At 44.6% G+C, this 21,141-nt stretch overlaps 1 protein-coding gene across 1 annotated transcript; it reads left to right on the top strand.

Annotated features, from left to right (window-relative positions):
• Positions 1–19,571: 19,571 nt before the first annotated feature.
• On the top strand, positions 19,572–20,741 carry LOC121282910 (armadillo repeat-containing protein 10-like). The gene has a single exon (XM_041196721.1). It carries the CDS (start codon positions 19,572–19,574, stop codon positions 20,739–20,741), a length of 1,170 nt encoding a protein of 389 aa, XP_041052655.1.
• Positions 20,742–21,141: the final 400 nt, after the last annotated feature.

Genomic DNA, 21,141 nt, shown 5'->3' on the forward strand with positions numbered 1-21,141 from the left:
CCATATAATCCTATGTAACCATTTTCCTACATTATGTTATGAAATCCATTCTTTCTGTGTCTCTGTGTGCTATGTAAGCTTGGAGGCTATGGACATTGTAACATTTAAGGCATAGGATGTTCCGCTGCTTATGTTCCTGCCTAGTAACAAGGTTGGGACCCTCTTGGAATGTTGCGATAGGTCACCAGACCAGTTCAAGCACTCTTGAACTGTTCTTGGGGAGTCAGTTTTTAGTCAGTCAGTTTTAATTAGAAGAGTCAAGAATTGTCTCAGAGAGAGGGACAAGGGAGGAGGACAGGAAGAGGTCCCAAGAAGTGTACCAGAGAGAGGGCCAAAGGAGTGGGACCGGGAGAGGTCTGAAAAGAAAGGCCCAGGTAAGGGACAAAAGCAGTGCAGAGAAACAGGTCCAAGTTAAGTTAATAAAATGAGAGGAGCAGAGAAACAGGGTCCAATTAGAGAAAGGGCTGCAGGGAGCAGGCGTTAATTGAAGTGGGCTTAAGAGAAGTCCTGAAGATCCAAGATGGCAGCCAACAGTTGGTGACTCTGTAGGCCGTTGGGGCAAAAGCACTCCATTGGAGCAGTCGTGTTCTGCCTGGCATGGCTGAAGAGCTGAATTTGCATCTGTAAATTGGCGTTTGAATATACTCAGGAATCCAGGGGAACGGAATCTCGCTAGGTGAGATTAAAACCCTGCAAGATAGGCCATCAATGAAGCCTGAAGAGTTGGAGCGACATGTAGAGAGAATCCCAAGGCAAGATCTTTGAAGGTGACATTTGCAAACACTTGTGAGAGAGACGGCGTTTCAGTGAGATTGGTTGACTCACAGTGTGACAGCTATCTGGGTGGGCAATTGTGAAATCCAAGGAATCTGTCTTGGTTGCATTTAACATTTATTGTGTAGTGTGATATGTTCGACTAACGTTGACTTCTTTTAATTCACATGTACCTCATACTGAATGTTAAAGTATAAGATAGATATTGTAAATTGTTTTATCTTTCGAACATTGTATACTAAAGTTTATTTTGTTTGTTCAAAACCCCTCGAATCTTGTGGCTTTCTTCACTTAATAAATGTCTTGGATCTCAAACTTTGTCTGTTTTAAGCAAAGCGTTCTTGGTCCCAAACTGGTTCTCACCAACAACCCGGAAGTCTGGCCAGAGATCGTAACAATTAACAAAGCCCAGGCTTGGCTTCACCTTCACTTTTCACTTTGCCGCCATATTTCAGAGCCACATTATGAATTCTTGGGATCCTTAGCATCCGGGACGTTTTAGAGTCCTTTTGCGCTCCTGCACAAACATCCCCACGCCCTAATCTTGCCTTATCTGACTACTTGCCACTTCTGACTAATTTTAAATGCTAAAATATTTTGATCCAGTGGTTTAAAGCAGTTTTTTTTCCCTGCATTATGGTAAGCTTGATCAGGAATTGCATATTCGTACAGGGTCCCTGGGTACAGAGCCATGAGCTCATGTGTTTATTTGCCTCAGCAATAATAAAGTGCAGAAAGACGCCTGATTCTCCTGACCCGCCGATGCTGGTATGATTGACAGAAGAACTGATTAGTAAATACTCCACTTCTTTAATGCTCCAAGGTTTTTATTCCCATTTGCTTCTAACTCAGCTTAACAGCAATAACAACATTTTAGTACCTTTAATATAATAAAACAGCCCAAGGTGCTTCACAGGATTGTTATAAAGCAAAATGAGACATTGAGCCACACAGCGATATTAGTGCAAAAGGACAAAAGCTTGAAACAAGAAAGATTAGATGGTGTCAGAATTGTAAGGAACGCTATGAACCCACCAGAATATTTTAAAAGCATACAGAACAAAAGACCATTTAAGTCATGAAAGTCAGTTTCCTGTTAATCCATGTAATTTTCAACAAATAAGCACCCAAAGACTGATTAGATACTGTTTTTGCTTGACTGCAAAGTAATTTAAAATGTCAAATTAAAATGTTAAGTACTGCAAAATGTCATATTTTATAATGATATAAAGGCACCAATCACTCATGAGGGATTGAGTAAGGACATTGTGGGTTCATTTGTTTAGACTAGGCACATAAGAACATTGTGCAAAAGTACAAAGCTTGAAGACATCAGTAGCAGAGCTGTGTGTACTGTGTTCTGCTCACAGGCCAAAGTGAAACTGTGACTGCATCACATGACACACTTCCCTTCTACTGGTGGCATGCTGCTATCCCTTAAAGGCATATTACAACAGAAAATGTAGACACTGTACAGCTGTTCTGAATCTATTATTTAAAATGTATCCCCAACGAAACTTGAGCAGACAGGTATTTTAAAAGAATTTAGGGAGTCATATTGCAGCTCATTAAACAATCAAATGATGTCAGAACTCCTGCCCTAATTCTCTGCAGAATCAGAGAGCCATGGTCTTTGGTTTGAAATGGATAGAGATTGTGCTTAGCAAGTTAAAATAGTTTTATGTTTGAGAGTCTTAATGAGTACCATCTATTCAATAATGGACCAAAGAGCCTGATGAGGCAATAGATTTATAAATAGCAAGTCTCTGCACTTTAGTTGCAATGGGTATTTCAGATGATCTAAAGGAAAGCCTGATTGAAGTTAACGTCATTCCTCATGACAGAATGGCATCCTTTTAAAGAAACCAGAATTGATATTGAAAGCTTGCAATGACACTCTACTAATAGAGGTAATGAAAAAAGAGCATTGGAGCTGAAAGGAATTTAATTAAATTTAGGCTTAATTTAGTAATTTAGGCTTAATTTAGTAAGGAGAAGTTCAACAAATTTTGTGAAGTTTTTCTGAATACAAGACAGTGCCAAGTCAGAAAGAAAGAAGCCTGGCTTGCTTGAGTTTGGAGGTTTCTTACAGGTAGAGAACCAAACCATTTTCTCAGCCATATGTCTGAAGCCCAAGGGTTAGTAGAAAAACTCATGTGAAGCTAACTACAACTCAGATGAAGGTTGAAGTCTCTCAGCTGAAGTTGTTGGACATGTACAATGTCGTGTACCAACAAATGATATGTAAGCATGTTCATAAACAGCAAACCATAAAAAGCAAGCTACAGCTGATGTTTGACCCGTGAATGGATACTGGAGCCTGCTCGATGATCCAAATGGCAAGTGGTCAGAATTTCAAAACCACAAGAACGACATGAACTAAAGCTGAGTTTCAAACTGTGTCAAGTGGATGTAGACCTACTCTAGGTACTAGCCATTCAACATATACAACTTGTATACACAGCTCTGCTACTGATGTCTTACATCTGATAACGACAGAGGATTCATCGCAGTTTACAGGATAAGCGATGGTGGCCCTGAATATTATCAAAGGATAAGGGAAATTAAAAAGCACTGTGAACCTTCAAATTGATCTCACTTACATAATTTCCAGCCAGAAAGCTACTACCATCTGTAAAATGACTTGTTGAGAACTTGTTGATAAGAATGTGTTTGCACTCAGTGTCCCAGCCAACTGGGAATATGGGGCTGTGATTAAAAGGAATGATAAATTTCAGCTGTACATCAATCTAAGACCATTTAACAGAGCCCTCAAAGATCACCTCTAGCCACTTTGGAGTTTCTGGCTGGGCTTCTCAAATTTAAACCATTCATAATTGTTGAAGAATGGGTTTTTGCCTGCCATAATAGATGAATAATTACTCAACTACTTTTTCAACACCATTCGGGAGGTGCAGGTCGTTTTGTGTGCCTTTCAGCATTTCCACAACTCCTGAGGTGCTTGAACATCTGGAAGCATTGCGCACCATAGCAGATGACATTTTAATCTAAAGCACAGGTCATTAGGATTCTGATTGAAACTAGAGGTTCCAGGGTGAATTTTCCTGAGCCAGCAGAAGTATCACTGAAAGTGGGAGGCGACCCTGCTTTGTCAGGTGGCATATCGCCAGCAGTGGCCAATTAAGAGGCCGTCACCAGGGTTGTCATCCAACCAATCAGAGGGCCAGCAGCTCAGCAGCGCCACTTCTAATGGTGGCCATTGCTGAGGTTGCAGCTGCCAAGCGAGAGAGCCACCTCAATGCCTGAGCGCCCTCAAAGAGATTTCAGTTAGATTGAGGGAAGCCGGGGATTGGCAGCCAGCAATCAGGGTGAGGGGTGAGGGTTGTCCTGGAGCACCAGCACTGCCGGTGCTGTAGGGTGGTTATTGCTGAGGAGGGGTGTTCCATGGGCTATGGAGTGCCCGTAAAAGAGGACACTCCAGAGGCAGTCTCTCCCATGATGCAACAAACCTTCCCAACATGGGCAACTTTCCTGTGGGGGGGCGGGAAGTGGCCCTTAACTGGCTGCTCGAGTGGTTGAAGTGGGTTCTTGATGGGCAGCCAATTTGTCAACTTTCCCACTGCTGGCATTATGGCATAGTGGTGGGAAGACACCAGGCACCCCTCCCGACATCTTCCCCCACCATTTTGCCAACCTTCCTGCTTCCCAGCCCATCACCAAAAGGCCTGGAAAATCTTAGGCTCTATTACAATGATGCCAACAAATACTGTTTCAAACTGAACAAGATTAAAATGAAGTTCATGGAATGCAAGTGGAATATGTGTGCTGTAGATAAACAAAAACTCAGATTCTACTAAAATTAAAGTTGGACTTAGTTTAACAACCCTTGTAAGGAAACGAGATGTTCAAAAAATTTTTGGGATGACTGATTATGTTCATCAAGCTATTCCAAAATCATCAATGATTCAGGCTCCTCATTGCCCAAAGAAGAGAAAAAGACTTTTTTTTGGGACTGTCTGAAGAAGTGTCTGAGTGAGATTAAGCAGATTGTTCCTTAAGCACCAGCACTAAAATACTTTGACATAAATATGACAAACTTCTGCAATGCAGACGGGAGGACTGGAGGCACATCTCATTCAAAAACATTAACCTGTGGCTTTTGGCTCAAGAAAGAATTCACTTAATTTATCCAAAAGGTTCTAAAGAGTGATAGGTCTGCAGAACACATTTAATATGCCGACAATATAGATAGGGAGACGCCTCTTGTTGACATATTGAGCAAGAATTTAGCTACCTTTCCATATAAACAGAAATGTGACAACATTTGGGGGCAGTGATGGCGTAGTGGTATTGTCGTTGGAATGGTAATCCAGAGACCCAGGAAAATGCCAGGGTTCAAATCCTGCCACAGCAGATGGTGAAATTTGAATTCAATAAAAATCTGGAATTAAAAGTCCAATGATGACCATGAAACAATTGTCTGGTTCACTAATGCCCTTTAGGGAAGGAAATCTGTTGTCCTTACCTGGTCTGGCCTACATGTGACTCCAGACCCACAGTGCCCTCTGAAATGGCTTAGCAAACCACTCAGTTGTAACAAACCGCTACAAAGACACAAAAAGGAATGAAACTGGCCAGACCACCTGACATCAACTTAGGCAATGGAATGTTGACCCTGCAAAGTCCTCCTTGCTAACATCAGGAGGGGGGAGTTGCTAGTGCCAAAATTGGGAGAGCTGTCTCATAGACTAGTCAAGCAACAGCTTGACATAGTCATCCTCATGGAATCATACCTTAGACTCCACCATCACCATCCTGGGGTATGTCCTGTCCCATTGGCAGGACAGGCCCAGCAGAGGTGGTGGCACAGTGGTATAGACTCAGGAGGGAGTTGCCCTGGGAATCCTAAACATCGACTCCGGACCCGATGAAGTCTCATGGCATCAGGCCAAACATGGACAAGGAAACCTCCTGCTGATTACCACATACCGCCGCCCCTCAGCTGATGAATCAGTACTCCCCCATGTTGAGGGTGGCAAGGGCACAGAATGTACTCTGGGTGGTGGACTTCAATGTCTATCATCAAGAGAGGTTTGGTAGCACCACTACTGGCCGAGTCCTAAAGGACATAGCTGCTAGATTGGGCCTGCAGTAGGTGGTGAGGGAATGACATACTTGACCTCATCCTCATCAACCTGCCTGCCGCGGATGCATCTGTCTGTGACAGTATCTGTACTTGTGACCACTGCACAATCATTATGGAGATGAAGTCCCACCTTCACATTGAGGATACCCTCCATCCTGTTGTGTGGCACTAACACCGTGCTAAATGGGATAGATTTCAAACAGATCTAGCAACTCAAGACTGGGCATCCATGAGGCACTGTGAGCAGCAGCAGAATTGTACTCAAACACGCTCTGTAACCTCATGGCCCGGCATCTCCCCCACTCTGCCATTATCATCAAGCCTGGCTCAATGAAGAGTACAGGAGGGCATGCCAGAAGCAGAAGCAGCACCAGGCATACCTAAAAATGAGGTGTCAACCTGGTGAAGCTATAAAACAGGACTACTTGCATGCCAAACAGCACAAGCAGCAAGTGATAGACAGAGCTAAGCAATCCCACAACCAGTGGATCAGATCTAAGCTCTGCAGTCCTGCTACATTCAGTGGTGGACAATTGAACAACTCACTGGAGGAGATGGCTCCACAGATATCCCCATCCTCAATGATGGGGGAGCCCAGCACATCAGTGCAAAAGATAAGGCTGAAGCATTCGCAACAATCTTCAGCCAGAAGTGCCAAGTGGATGATCCATCTTGGCCTCCTCCATAGGTCCCCAGCATCACAGGTGCCCACCTTCAGCCAAATTGATTCATTCCACATGATGTCAAGAAAAGGCTGAAGACACTGGATACTGCACTGGCTATGGGCCCTGACAATATTCCGGCAATAGTACTGAAGACTTGTGCTCAAAAACTTGCCACTCCCCGAGCCAAGCTGTTCCAGTACAGCTACAATGCTACAACACTGGCAAATCTATGTGGAAAATTGCCCAGGTATGTCCTGTATACAAAAAGCAGGACAAATCCAACCTGGCCAATTACCACCCCATCAGTCTATTCTCAATTATCAGTAAAGTAATGGAAGGGGTCATCAATAGTGCTATTAAGCGGCACTTGCTTAGCAACAACCTGCTCACTGTTGCCTGGTTTGGGTTCCATCAGGGCCACTCAGCTCCCGGCCTTGGTTCAAACATGGACAAAAGAGCTGAGGTGAGGTGGGAGTGACTGCCCTTGACATCAAGGCAGCATTTGACTGAGTGAGGCATCAAGGAGCCCTAGCAAAACTGGAGGCAATGGGAATCAGGGGAAACTCTCTACTGGTTGGAGTCATACTAGCACAAGGGAAGGTTGTGGTTGTTGGAGATGTCATCTCAGCTCCAGGACATCACTGCAGAAGTTCCTCAGTTTAGTGTCCTTGGCCCAGCCATCTTCAGCTGCTTCATCAATGGCCTTCCTTTCTTCATAAGGTCAGATGTGGGGGTGTTTGCTGATGTTTGCACAATGTTCAGCACCATTCATGACTCCTCAGGTACTGAAGCAATCCATATCCAGGTCTTGCTGCATTGGGACAATATCCAGGCTTGGGCTGACAAGTGGCAAGTAACATTCACGCCACACATGTGTCAGGCAATGACCATCTCCAACAAGAGAGGATCCAACCATCACTCTTTGATGTTCAATGGCATTACCATCACTGAATGCTCCACTTTCAACATCCTGGGGGTTACCATTGACCAGAAACTGAACTGGACAAGCCATATAAACACTGTGGCTACAAGAGCAGGTCAGAGGCTAGGAATTGTGCTACGAGTAACTCGCCTCCTGACTCCCCAAGGCACAAGTCAGGAATGTGATGGATTACTCCCCACTTGCCTGGATGAGTGCAGCTCCTACAATACTGAAGAAGCTGGACAGCATCCAAGACAAAACAGCCCATTTGATTGTCACCACATCCACAAACATTCACTCCCTCCACCACCGACACAGAGTGGCAGCAGTGTGTACCATCTACAAGATGCACTGCAGGAATTCACCAAGGCTCCTTGGACAACACCTTCCAAACCCATGACCGCTGCCAACCAGAAGGACAAGGGCAGCAGATAGATGGGAACACCACCACCTAGAAGTTCCCCTCCAAGTCACTTGCCATCCTGCCTTAGAAATATATCACCGTTCCTTCACTGTCGCTGGGTCAAAATCCTGGAAGCCCCTTCCTAACAGCACTGTGGGTGTACCTATACCTCATGGACTGCAGCGGTTCAAGAAGGCAGCTCACCACCACCTTCTCAAGGGCAGTTAGGGATGGGCAATGAATGCTGGCCCAGCCAGCGAAGCCCACATCCCATGAATGAATAAAAAAAACCAAGAAGGCAAGGCTGGGTGGGTCAATAAGTCTTTTCCTGTCCATTATACTTTGTATGCCAGTTGATGTAAATTTGGTAGCACAAAAAGAGATTGAGACCATTGACATGCTACAACATTACCTGCAGAGAGAATAATCAAGGTTCTGTCTGTCTCTGTTCCTCTCTTTTCATGTGTGTTGCTGACTGTCCATCTGTGTGCACCTATTAAATGTTCCTCAGACTGTCTTTGGATTAACTCCCTGACTTTCTATCTTCTTCCACCTATCTGTATCATCCTCCCCATCTACCCGCCTGAATTTCCATTTCCTCTTTCGCGTGTCAGCTGAGACTCAGTTGGTAGCACTCATGCCTCTGAGTCAAAATGTTGCGGATTCAAGTCCCACTGCAGAGCCTTTAGTACAAAAATGCAGGCTGACTCTCCACTCCAGTACTGAGGGAGTGCTGCACTGTTGGAGATGTCATCTTCCAGATGAGGGGTTAAATGGAGGTCCCGTCTGCTATCTCAAGTGAAGGTAAAAAATCCCATGGCTCTATTTCAAAGAAGAGCTGGGAATCTATCCCTGGTGTCCTGGCCAATATTTTCCCCTGATCAACGTCACAAAATAATTTCATCGATCATTATCACATTGCTGTTTGTGGGAGCTTGCTGTGCAATTTGGAGGCCACGCTTCCGACATTACACAAGTGGCTACAATTCAAAAGTCCTTGATTGACTGTACAGTGCTTTGAGACATCCTGAAGACCATGAAAGGTGCTATAAAAATGTGAATCATTCTTTTTTTCACTGCTTAGTGCAGAATGATGATCTCAGGAGTACTAAAATCTTTTCAGCAGTTAACAAATCCACAGTATAAGATTATTTATCATTATGGTTTCCTCCACCTTAAGTGACTTCATTTTTCATGCCTTGCTGCAGAGATTTTGGCAGTTTTGGGTAGTGACACTAACTTCTCATTAATTCCAGAAGAAGCACAGTTGTTGTCCTTAATACTTGGAGGAAGGAACTTTTCCCTGGGGGGTGCTGACGTTGCAAGTGGATCCCTTTGAAGCTCTTGTGTGGAAAAACAATTTTATTTGTTTTTGCCTGGAGAAAAACTAACACACACTCTCCTTAATCTGGGATGGTATTGGAGTCGGGAGCGCAGGATGGGGGAGGTGGTATGTCAATGCAGGATAGGCTAATGAAGCAACTAAAATGCAGTATTAACGAGCGGTGGCAGATAGATCCTGGCACAGTCAGTATCAATTGTACAGCCTGACAATGGAATGAGCCATTTAATTGCAGAGGATCTCAAGCTACTTCCAAACTCTTATCTATGCAGACTGAAGGATCACTGATACGATGCTGTGTTTTCATGGAAAAATTGTTCACTCATGGCTCAGTGCCTTTCCAACTGTCACTCTCAGCATCTCCCATCTTAAACAATTGTCTCTTACAGTGTTTATCCACCCAAGCGGACAGTGCACACTTCATTATACTTTAGTTTCCTGACATAAATGTTGAAATTTTCTGTTTGGTGGAAGATTAGAAATCTGAGCATTCTTAGGCTGCATTTGCACCATGTTTAGTGTTGGTGTAAGCAATTTTCACTTTGCACCAAAACTTAACCCACAATATAAAATTCAGTTTGACACTGCGTGGAGTGTTAGCCCAATGTTGTGTCAAGATCCTCAGGGGATCCTACCTGACCTCAGTTTAAATGTTTAGAAGGTGTTGAATTTCTGCTCACAGCTCTCTAAACATTTCAAAATCTAACTGTTAGATAAGACCTTTGGAGTTCCATACGCTAATATTTGAGTATTGCTGAAAAAAGAGACATGCTATCAAAGCTTTTCATTTTGCAATCATCAGGACAGAATCACAAGAATATCAAATCTCAAAAGGAACAATAATTTATACTGAATGAGAAAATAATACTGGTTAATTGGCGAGTGGACTCTGATTGGTAGAGGTGTTGCTATGGAGAATGCACCAGAAAACAATTAATTGCCAAGCTTTTGTTTAAATTCACACCAGACAAGTTAACTCTGATCTGTCAAGGCATTGCCATGGGGAATGAACCAGGGAATGGCTGCCCCAAGCTTTTGTTTAGTTGAAAAGGGTACAATGCGTGGACATGTTCTTTTTGTTTACAAAGACATGGTTCTGTGTGTGAATATATGTAGCTTCTAGCATGCATAAGTGAGCATACTACGAGCTTGACTGCTGGTCATAAATTGTTGATAGTATCATTCTTAGCATAATTGGGATTGTTAAGCAGGTGTTGTCCAATCACAAAATCACATCTAATGTTGGACACTATGTTCTGAGTTTTGAAAGCACAGGCTGGTTGAGTACAGTCAGCACTTTGCCAGTTACAAACAGCTGAAGGGACATGCTATTTGATGCGATCCACCAGTCCTTGGGACAAATGGCCTAAGCGCCTGGCATCAAACCAGCACTGAAATTTATATACCACATTACCACAGTGTGACTACTTATATGTGCTAGAAACTACCTGTATTCACACACAGGGCCCTGTTCTTTGCAAACAGAATTGTCGCTGCATTACGCCTTTTTCAACTAAACAAAAGCTTGGGGGACAGCCATTCCCTGATTCTTTCCCCATGGCAATGCCTTGACAAATTAGAGTTGGCTTGTCTGGTTTAAATTTAAACGAAAGCTTGGCAATGCCTCTACCAATTAAAGTTCACTTGCCAACCATACTGCATCCTCCTCTCATGCAGTATAAATTGTTGTTCCCTTTGAGATTTGATATTCTTGTGATTCTGTCCTGATGCGTGCATGATGAAAAGCTTCAACAACATGTCTCTTTTTTTAGCAATATTCAAGTTCTGTACTACCAAGCGACACTAATATTTGTTCATTACAATTTCAAGGCCCGTATGTTTCATCATTTATTTGGTAGAAATTAATGCTTTCTTGGAGACAAAGCAACAAGATACATCTATCCACTACTGTCTGTCAGTCCACGGACTAACATTACCATAATGGCATTAAATGACCTTTGCCTGGATGGGCTCAATGGTTTTAACAGGGGCAGGATATGTGGATGCTTAATTGAAAGGGTGGGGGATGTGCTAAATCATATAAATATGGCATTGGCGTTATTCGTAGAGACTGGAAACAGAGATAAGATGAGCTTCAGCTATCTGATTAATATGTAGGGTGCACTTTGATTGCAAAAGTTGATTTCTTTTGCAGTGAACATAATGAAAGCCACAAGTAAAGCCAAGTATCATTCATTAATAAAACAGGATTTGTTTCAACCAAGTACGAATTAAGCATTTTTCTTCTAAACAGGAGGTAGCAAGCCCTAAAGGAAATTAAAAATTTATGCTCCCCAAATGCATCTGGCCTAGTTTTGAATCAAAGTGCAATTCCTTTCAGTCCAGTGATTTCCTTGCAGTGCTTTGGTTTCTTTCATTTACATTCTAAAATGAAAAATTCAGGACTTTAACCTTTAGAGAATGAATTGTGCAGTTGTGTCTTTTGTCTGTTTCTGACTCTGGATATTGTGGATCATTTAGATAAAGTATTCAGAATATTCTTCATTTGTGCTATTCCATGGACAATTTTTCTTTAGTGTAATTTTGTGGGATTTTTTTCACAACTCTGTAGGGTAATGTTACATTCGCTCCTGATTTACTTGGCGGTGGCAGTAATCTACCATCAGCCCTATTTCAATCTCAGAAACGTCATGAGTAAAAAGAGGTGATTTGACCCATTCAATCACATTCCTCACCTACTCCAGCTAAACATCCCCATTCCAGAGATTTGAGCATATAACCCAAGATGTAATACAACGTCCTTTGTATTTTAAAAACTGTCAGTGTTGGGAGGGTGTTGGTTATGGAACGGTGTGTCTTAAAGAAATCTTCATTGTCTTCAGTAGGTTCACTGTCAGTCTTTATTAAAAAGTAGAACTATTCACACATGCACAGTAGAGAATACAGGCTAGGAGCTATCTCCATGCTTCTCTGCTCAACACCACACTGACCCCGGGGTCTGGGTCATGTGCCTTCTTACATCACTGTGTGGGCAGTACTGTACTCAGTCCCATATTAACCCTGTATGTGCCAGAGCCTTATATTGCGCCTCCCACAAATCTTTATCCAATGTATGTGGAGCTATACTTCATGTCTTACCTTGCCTTGTCTTATGAATTTACGTTGTCGTTACTACTTAACTGCTATTACTGTATTAGCGTTATTACGACATTCTCACTATCCCATCTCCCCACCTCAAGCCCCTGAATCTACAGGTTTGGGCCCTACAACTTTTCCACATCTCATTCACCGCTCTCTTGGAGGAGGGGCAGGCTCTGCTAGTTCTGGTTGTTCCTGATGGCTTGAAGGTTGGACTAGCATTTGGGTGTGTTTTCATTCTTTCCTACCACTCTTTCATGTTGAACCGCACTCAGTCAGTTCTGCTGTTGCATTGATCAGTTCTTGCTGCTGCTCTAACTCATTTCTTGCAGGGCGGGTGAACATTGTATTTGTCTCCTCAGTGCTTCAAATTCTACTTCTTTCATTGTGTGAGCCGTTTCAATGTATATGGATGTTCACGTTTCAACACTGGAACCTTCATTCACACTTGTTTAACAATTTTAGTCAAATTGTTGATTACTTTCTTCCTTTCCAGTTGATTTTTGAGCTTATGAATCTTTTCATTTGACTCAGCAACCACACAGGTAAGTGTAGGGGCCTTTTGTTTCAGAGTTATATGCGGAACTCTTGTGTAAGTTTGACCACTTCGCCTGGGCATTCAGTTCTGTTTGAAATATTTGTTGCCTGGTCACTGACTCTTTCAGTTCACGCGTTAGATCCTCAATGTGTTTCTCAGAATTTTCTTTCTCTGCTTTCTAAGTCTGGATTTATTCTTCCATACTGTACATCTCATCTTTCATGCTCTTCAGGTTGGATTGAAGTTCAACAATTTCATCAGTTTTGATTGTTAATTCTGCTTTCAACCAACTGTTCTGGTTCATTAGCAATCCCTTTTCCTGTTTCAGGCATTTTTCCTGTTGTTTACGAGAGATATTTGATGTTTGGAGTCCATGAAGTTTTAACTGAAGACCTATCTGGGTTGAATTTGTTTGTATAAGTTCATCATTTAAGCATTTCCTTTTTCAAGTGTTCTACTTCCTGTTAACAACACTCCATGTTCTGAGCAGTTCTTGGTTTTTCTTAACAAACTTTTCTTTCATACCTGAAAGTTGGTTCTTGTCACTGATCAGATTTCCCTTGGCAGAATATAATTCCTTTGTGCTGTCCTTCATGCTCACATTCTATAATTGCACTTGTGCCAATTGTTTTTGAGACACCTCATGCTCCTTAGTGAAAACCTATACTCCCGCTTGCCATTCTATGTTCTTGATTTTCATCCCTTTGTATATCTCTTTGGAAACATAGGGCGGAATAGTCCCAGATTTGCAGGAGGGTGAAATGATGTTTTACCTGCCAGCCGCAATGGTGGATTCTCACTCCATATTGTCCCAAACCCACCACGTTAATTATGCATTCAAGGGAAACACGCTTCCATGGCGGACGAGATCTCATTTGCCCGCCACGCCATCACCTCGCTGCTTCATCACGCCGGCCGCCATATTAAAAGTGTAGCTGCGCGCGCACCTCTCAGTGCTTCCAGCTCAGGACTACTGCATGGAAGACCTGGCCCTGAAAGGCAGAAAGATTGCAGCACCCCCAGGTTCAATGAAGCGTCCCTCGAGTATCTTTTGGACACCATGGAGGCCCATCGTGATGTTCTGTACCCCCACTCTGGCCGCAGGATGGGCAGCAACATCACTAATCCAGCATGGGTGGTGGTGACAGTGGTCAGCGACAACGTCCTGCAAAAGAGGACAGCCACCCAGTGCCACAAGAGGATGAATGATCTCCTCCGTCCGCCAGGGTAAGTCACTCTTCTCATCACTCCCAACTCACACATTCACAAACCCATCATACACCCACCGGGCCCTCACTCACTGCCAGTTCAAGGGACATCACCATTCACTCTCACACACACACCTTCATTGTCCTCATCCCATCCTTGGGACCACTCAACACCCACGTTGGCCGGGCATACTTGTCATCTGACCTGGCAGGTGTCCTGCTTACACTTTCTCCATCTCTATCCATGCAGGACAAGCTGGCAAACAGCAAGAGAGAGAGAGGTCGCAGATGGAGTCCATGACCCAGGGCCTTTAATTGAGACCCGAAGAAACCCCTGAAGAGGAATCTGAAGGCACCTTCCCTGAAGTCCCATCACAGCGCTCACCCGCACCCTCCGCCAGCACAGCGACACACCTTGTTGGACCGAGCTTTAGAGTAGCCTCGGGATCACAATCTGGTGAGCACATTGCACTTTCTGATCCACAACAGGCGGAGGCAGGGACTTTCCAGGTGTCCGGCACTCGGATGGCTAATGGAGGCCAGAACCTTGCTGAGTCCAAGTCAGATGAGGAGCCTCTGGACTCGGTCATGTTACAGTTGCTGGAGCTGCAAAGGCAAGCTCGGGAACAACAGGAAGGGATGTCCACTGCACTCCTCAGGTTGCAAGGCACGATTGAGGAGTCCGTCCGCCTTGAGGCTGAGGTGATAGCGCCGGCATGCCAACACACTGCGGTCAACACTGAAGAATGGTGGCCACCATGGAGACCTTGGTCCAGGACACCGGTCCTGCACTGCTGCGCAGGCTCCATCATCAACACCTTAGTTTGCCTCCAATAGTGTATACATGAGAGGGGTGCAGGGCAGCCTGATCTCACTCCAGCTTCCCCTTCTCCTCAAGAAGTCAACCAGGGGCCTTGGGCACCCATAGCTCCCATAGGAGAGTCAGCAGGTGTCCCCCCGGGGCCATACATCCAGGTGACCCCGGGAGTGTCTGGCACATCCGGTTCCACAGGCCAAGGAGGATGCCACTGTTACACAGCAGGACCCGAAAGCAGGCCAGGGCACACCAGATCTCTGCCCTCCTCATACGTCGCATGAAAGTCATCACAGACAGGACGTAGCAGTCAGTAGGCTGTCTCCACCTCCACTGTGGATGTCCAGGGAGCACCAAGACATAGCGGTAGGGTTAAGAAAGTTAAGGAACTGTATTAGCACAGTCTAGGTATGGGTGTTAATCACTTGTACATAATGTTCACTATTGTAAATAAACTCCCAAGAATGTCTCCCTGCCTATGGCACCTTATTATGATGTGCAGTGTTCATGTCACTCAGATTTGAATCTTTGGTTCCTGCACAAGGTAAAGGCAGGTGTCTTAGTCCAGGGCTTCTTCCCTGTGCTTTGTGCAGCCTTCGTACCAAAGTGGTGGTCTGGCCTCCCACTCCCTGGACATGTTAGTGCATCTTGACAGTGCTTGTCATTGCTGCCAGAATGTCGTGGGCAGGCGCCGCTGAGTTCCAACATTCTCTCTGTGTGCTCTCAGCACCTTTAAGGTGGGGCTGGCCCCCATCTTTTCAGCATCTGTGACCAGTGACGCTGACCTCCGAAAGGACTCAGGTGCCGAAGGTGGACAAAGGATTAGGTGCTTTTAAAATTTCATGGCTGCATCTCTATGATATGACCCTGATCACAGAGCACAAGCGAGCTGCCCTCAGCCAGACAGGAGTCAGACATTCTCAAAGGCTGTGTGAAGATCTATGGAGTGTCCTCACTGCATGTCATCATCATCCTCCTGCAATCGAGTGACTGTTAGAGCCTCCGCTGTGTCTCCATTATGGGAGCATTATTTCAGAGGGCATATGCACTATCATAAGCCAGACTAGATTCAAACATTCATTGATACAGTGTGAGGATCTATGGGGCCACCTCACTGGATGTTGTCTTCATCCTCTATAAACCTAGCAGCAATGAGGGCCTCCGGTGTACAGGCCAGCAAGATGCGTTTGTGGTGGTCACACACCAGCTACACATTCAGCGAATGGAAGCCCTTGCGGTTGACATAGTTGACTGCTTGTTGCCATGGAGATGAGCACCACATGAGTACAGTTGATCGCACCTTGAACCTGCGGGAAACCCGAGATCTGGGCAAATCCAATCACTCTTACATCCAGGCTCCTTTGGTCCTGGACGAAAAGCACAAAGTTGTGTGCCCTTGTGAAGATGGCATCCGTGACCTCATGGATGCATTTGTGGGTGGAGGCTTGTGATATCCCACAGAGGTCACCTGTGGAGCCCTGAAAGGAGCCACTGGCATAAAAATTGAGCGCCATTGTCACTTTCACAGCCATTGACAGTGGATTCCCTCCATGTCCCTGTGGCATCAAATCCTGCAGTAACTGGCAGATGTGACTGACCAATTCCCTAGACATTCGCAGTCTTCAGCGACACTGGCTCTCGGTCACCTGCAGGAATGAAAGGCAGTGTCTATAGACCCTGAGTCTAGCTAGACGCTGACCAACGACAGCTTGCTGTGGCTCCTCAGTGGCGTATTCAGGAGCCCAGCCACCCCTTCTTCCTGAGGGTGCTGCTCCTCCCTCTGTGCAGCCAGGAGCCTCCGTCACTCACTTCTCCATCATCTTCGCTCCCTGTAAGCCATGGGGCATACAGCTAGTTCACCAGGCTCCATGTTCCTGATGTACTCCTCCTGCAGGATGAAAGAGAGAGATACATGGGTTAGCTTGGGTGTTTTAAGAACCTCTCTTGGTTAAGTCTAAAGGCCCCTTAACGCATCCCAGGGAGTGCTGGCCACCACTTGGATGGCCAGAGATTAGTGCGCTGCATGGCTGCCTGAGACCCCACCATCCTCTGCTGCACTCCACCTGATTGATTGGCAGCAGCTTTGCCCATTGGACTCCATGCTGTGCTCTCAGCTCAGGCATTCTCCCAACCTGCACTGCAAGGCTGCCCTGTTAGCTTGAACAATAGGGGAGACTGGTCCAAACCGGAATGATGACTTTGCAAGGGGCTGTGAGCACCTCCACCAGTGACTGCTCTAAGGCCAGCTTTAGCAAGGAGATTGTACAATGTGCCCAGTCGTCCAACTGTTCTGCAGTCCTCTAAAATGCTTATTAGTTTGCAATCTGTGCCTGAGGGAGAAAAGCTCTCCGAAGCAGCGTTCAACGTCTTTTTTAAGTCCTCGTGTTTTTCCAGGGCCACGTATTCATTCTTCAAAGAGTCTTTCAAGGCTGCAGCTTCTTTGAGTACCTTTCCTGCCTGCTGTTGTGCCTGGCTGTACAGCTGGTTGAGTTTTCCTAACTCCCACTTTGATTTGCCAGCCATGGAATTGAGGGTCTTTCTTTCCTCCTGGTCCTATTCTGACGTCTCTGAAATTTGTTTCTTCAGATCTCGAACAGTTTGATTCATTGAAGACTTTGGTTTATTGTGCGTTTTCAAAGGTATATACTCAACTTCAATCCTGCGGTTCAAATCTTCCAGTCCAACTTTGATATGAACATTTTCTGATTTTACTTCTGCTTTTTTTCACCCTGCCTGCCGCAGGACTTTTTCCTTGTCACTCACTACCAGCTGCTGGTACAGTTCCGGAAACATGTTGGGGTGTTCAAAAAGGTGTGCCTTTGGGACTTGTGGAAAGTTCCCTGCCTCTCTGCTGCCCTTGTGTGGTTTGTTCAGGTACTGTCTTTTGTCCTCTCGTCACTTTGTTGGGAGTTTTCCCCGGCTCTGTTCAAGCCCTGCAGGCTCCTCCATTTGAAGATTAGAATATTTGTCAAAGACATTTAGTATTTCATTGAAGCTGGTTGAGGACTCAGCAATGTACTGCATTAGGATTACTTCGTCAGCGAGTTCACCAAACCAGTGTTAAAAGGTATTAATCAGGACTTCTTCAGAATTTGTGCTTAGACCTGATGCACTTCAATAATTTAAAATTTCCCCTCTCCTGGACACCCAATTTTTTGTTAGGTTTGACCTTGGGATGAGTCCAAACTGATCTGCCAGGTTGGATTTTAGATGCAAGGTCATTTAATATTTTTCTGCAGTTACAGCTTTAAATGTTGTTGCCCTTTTAAGGATGGCTGATCAGTAACCATTATTCTTCTCTGCTCTTCTTCGCATGATTTTCGGGTTTCAACAGGCTCCCATTGCGCTGTTTTCTTTCCAACTTTTTCACTCTGCAGGAAAGCTTCAAAACAAGAAGTTTGGGCCATCCAGAGGTTTTAAATTGGAGATTTGTGCCAGAAGGTGATTTCTTACTCTACCTTCTGTGTCTTTTAAAACACTTTCTCTGGAAGTTCTCCCGGATTTCAAGATGACATTACTGGTCACTTGGAAACAAAGGGCTTGCTAGTTTGGTGGGCTCTGCGAATTGGTGATGGCACACATTTTGAAGAAGAACATTTTTAAACAATGGCTGCCTGGATCGGCTGTATGCTGACTCTGTTTGTTCAGCAGTTTGCTTTGCCTAGTAATGAGGCAGTCTAATTCAAACTGATGCTTGCAGTCGCGATGATCCCAAGATATTTATTTATTTATTTATTTATTTATCTTTTTTTTCTCTGGTGAGCTCAGAGGGCCACATGTTGAGTCTCCGGTTTGGAGATAGGGTTTTAGCGATGGGTTTCCTTTAAATGGCGCTTCTGATATTGAATTAGTTAAAGGGTTCCCAGGACTAGGTGCAGCCAGGAACCTTACAGTATTTAGCTTACCCTTGCAGATTCTGTCAACTCTGCACTCTGAAGCTGGACTTCCAAGGGAGATTCTAAGGTGTCCTCTGCTGCAGTAAAAATCTCTGCCTTCAGCTTCCAGGCCTTTTCTCTGGAGTGTTTTTTGGCAATCTTTCCTTTGTGCCCTTTGCTTCTTTTGGGAGCTTCTTTCAGGTCAGAATGCTTTGTTAAAGTTTATCTTAGCCTTCCAGCATTTCAGTTTGTTTCCGCATTTTAGCAAAGTTGTGGGTTTTAATCCACTGCTGCCACCATGTTGGGAGGGTGTTGGTTACAGAATGGTGCCCATTAAAGAAGCCTTTGTAGTCTTCAGTAGATTAACTGTAAATCTTTACTAACAAGTAGAACTACTTACACATGTACAGTAAAGGGTTCAGGCTAGGAGCTAAATCCATGCTTAGGTCTTAACCCATCTCTGCTCAACATCACACTGACTCCTGGGTCTAGGTCACGTGGCTTCTTACACCACTGAGTGAGCAGTACTGTACTCAGTCCCAATTAACCCTGCATGTACCAGACCCGTATATTACAGAAATCACATTGCATAAAAATTTTGTGTTTTTAAAAACTGCTGTGGAGACAAAGAACATGAACAATCCTTTGAAGTGTTGTTACTAATTTCCATGGAGATTAAACAATGAGTCAAGGATTATGAAGCACCACCGTTGCTAAAGGCTTGTGCCTATGATTTATCTGTTTCTCTGTGGTGGTGATGCTGCATTGGTTACAGGACCAGTATTAACTGTCAAACTATCCCACCAACTTGTCATTGCTGTGTCATGTGTGTCCACTATTATGATGTCAGGGATCATTATGACACAACTACTGCAAAACTTTCAAAGCATATACAGAATGGAAAATTCAGTTGGAACAATATGCATTTGGCAGTGCAGAGCTTGCAACAGATCGATGCCAAATTTGGTCAATCTGGCAACAGGGGGAAGCAATACCAATTTAAAATGGGGGAACTCTTTGATGAGACATGCAGGAAGAAGTTAATAGGGATTCTAACAGGTGCAGGGGCTGTATATTTACTATACAGAGCTATCCGATCAGGTCTGGTCACTCCGCAGGAGGAGGATGAAGACCTGCTTATTGACAAGTGTGGGAATAGTACCTTGGACAGTATTGGTGCTCTGGGAGATCACTCCGTTCCACCAAGTTCTGTTTCATCAAACTCTGTCAAGATGACTCTTCAGGACCTGAAGAGCATTTTGACTATCCTTCATGAAAGTAAAGATCCTGTGATTAGAGGAACGATCTTAACCAGTATTTATCGCATCCCTGGCTTTTCCGCTAACCAGGAGCTATTCCGGTCCGAAGGCGGAATTTCCATCATCGCCGAATCGCTGGATGATCCCCTCAGCTACATCAAGGCCAGCGCTGTGACAGTTTTCAACTTCCTCGGTAACGACCCTGTAAATCGTGACTTGCTGGTGAAATACATCCCCCAGGTTCTGAAACTGACCACCTCCACATTCCAAGAGTTCGAACAGCTGCCGTGCCTGAGGTTCCTCACCAAGATGTCCCACAATCACCGGAGCCATTTCATGCTGAAACATGTCACCCCACACTTCTTCCACCTGCTGCAAACGGGATCGTCCAGCATCAAATTCCAGGTGCTCCAGATCCTCATCAACTTCTCCACCAATTTGGAGCTGACGTTTGACATGCTCAATGTCCCGGTTCAAGCTTCATTCCTTTTCCTGTTCAACTATTTCCAACGGCAGGATGTCCTGAACGACCTCCTCTTGTTCATTAGCAACCTGAACGACGTCAGGAGGAGCCTCCCCTACAGGTCTGGCAACCGTGAATACTGCGAGGACTCGATTTTTGTCCTGTTGTTTGGACCCAACTCACAGTTTTCAAGCAGGCTTATCTATTTAATGGCTTTCCCCGATGACAGAATTAAACTGCAGGCTGCCCGGATAGTCACAAACTTAGGGTGAAGTAAAGGGTACGAGAAAGTATTGAGACTTGTATATATTTTAACAAAAACAAGCATCAACTGGAAGTGTAATTTTTCTTCATAAATGCCAATTTTGAGAGTTCATGGGCTTAGAGGAAGAATGCTTGGAAGGGTGGGATGGGAGACATAGGAACATACATAGGAAATCAGAGCAGGAGTAGACCATTTGGCCCCTCGATCCTGCTCTGCTACTGGATCATGGCTGATCTTCTATCTCAGTGCAATTTTCCCATACTATCCCCATATCCCTTGATGTCTTTAATATCTAGAAATATATCAATCTCTGTCTTGAACATAATCAGTACTAAGCCTCCACAGTCCTCTGGGATAGACAATTCCAATGACTCATCAACCACTGAGTGAATGAATTCCTCCTCATC

The sequence above is a fragment of the Carcharodon carcharias genome, chromosome 10 (genome assembly GCF_017639515.1).
Source record: "Carcharodon carcharias isolate sCarCar2 chromosome 10, sCarCar2.pri, whole genome shotgun sequence".
NCBI lineage: Eukaryota > Metazoa > Chordata > Chondrichthyes > Lamniformes > Lamnidae > Carcharodon > Carcharodon carcharias.

Excerpts from the sequence above, each read along its gene's own strand:
- LOC121282910 (XM_041196721.1), top strand. The coding sequence starts at position 19,572 with ATGTGTGTCCACTATTATGATGTCAGGGATCATTATGACACAACTACT.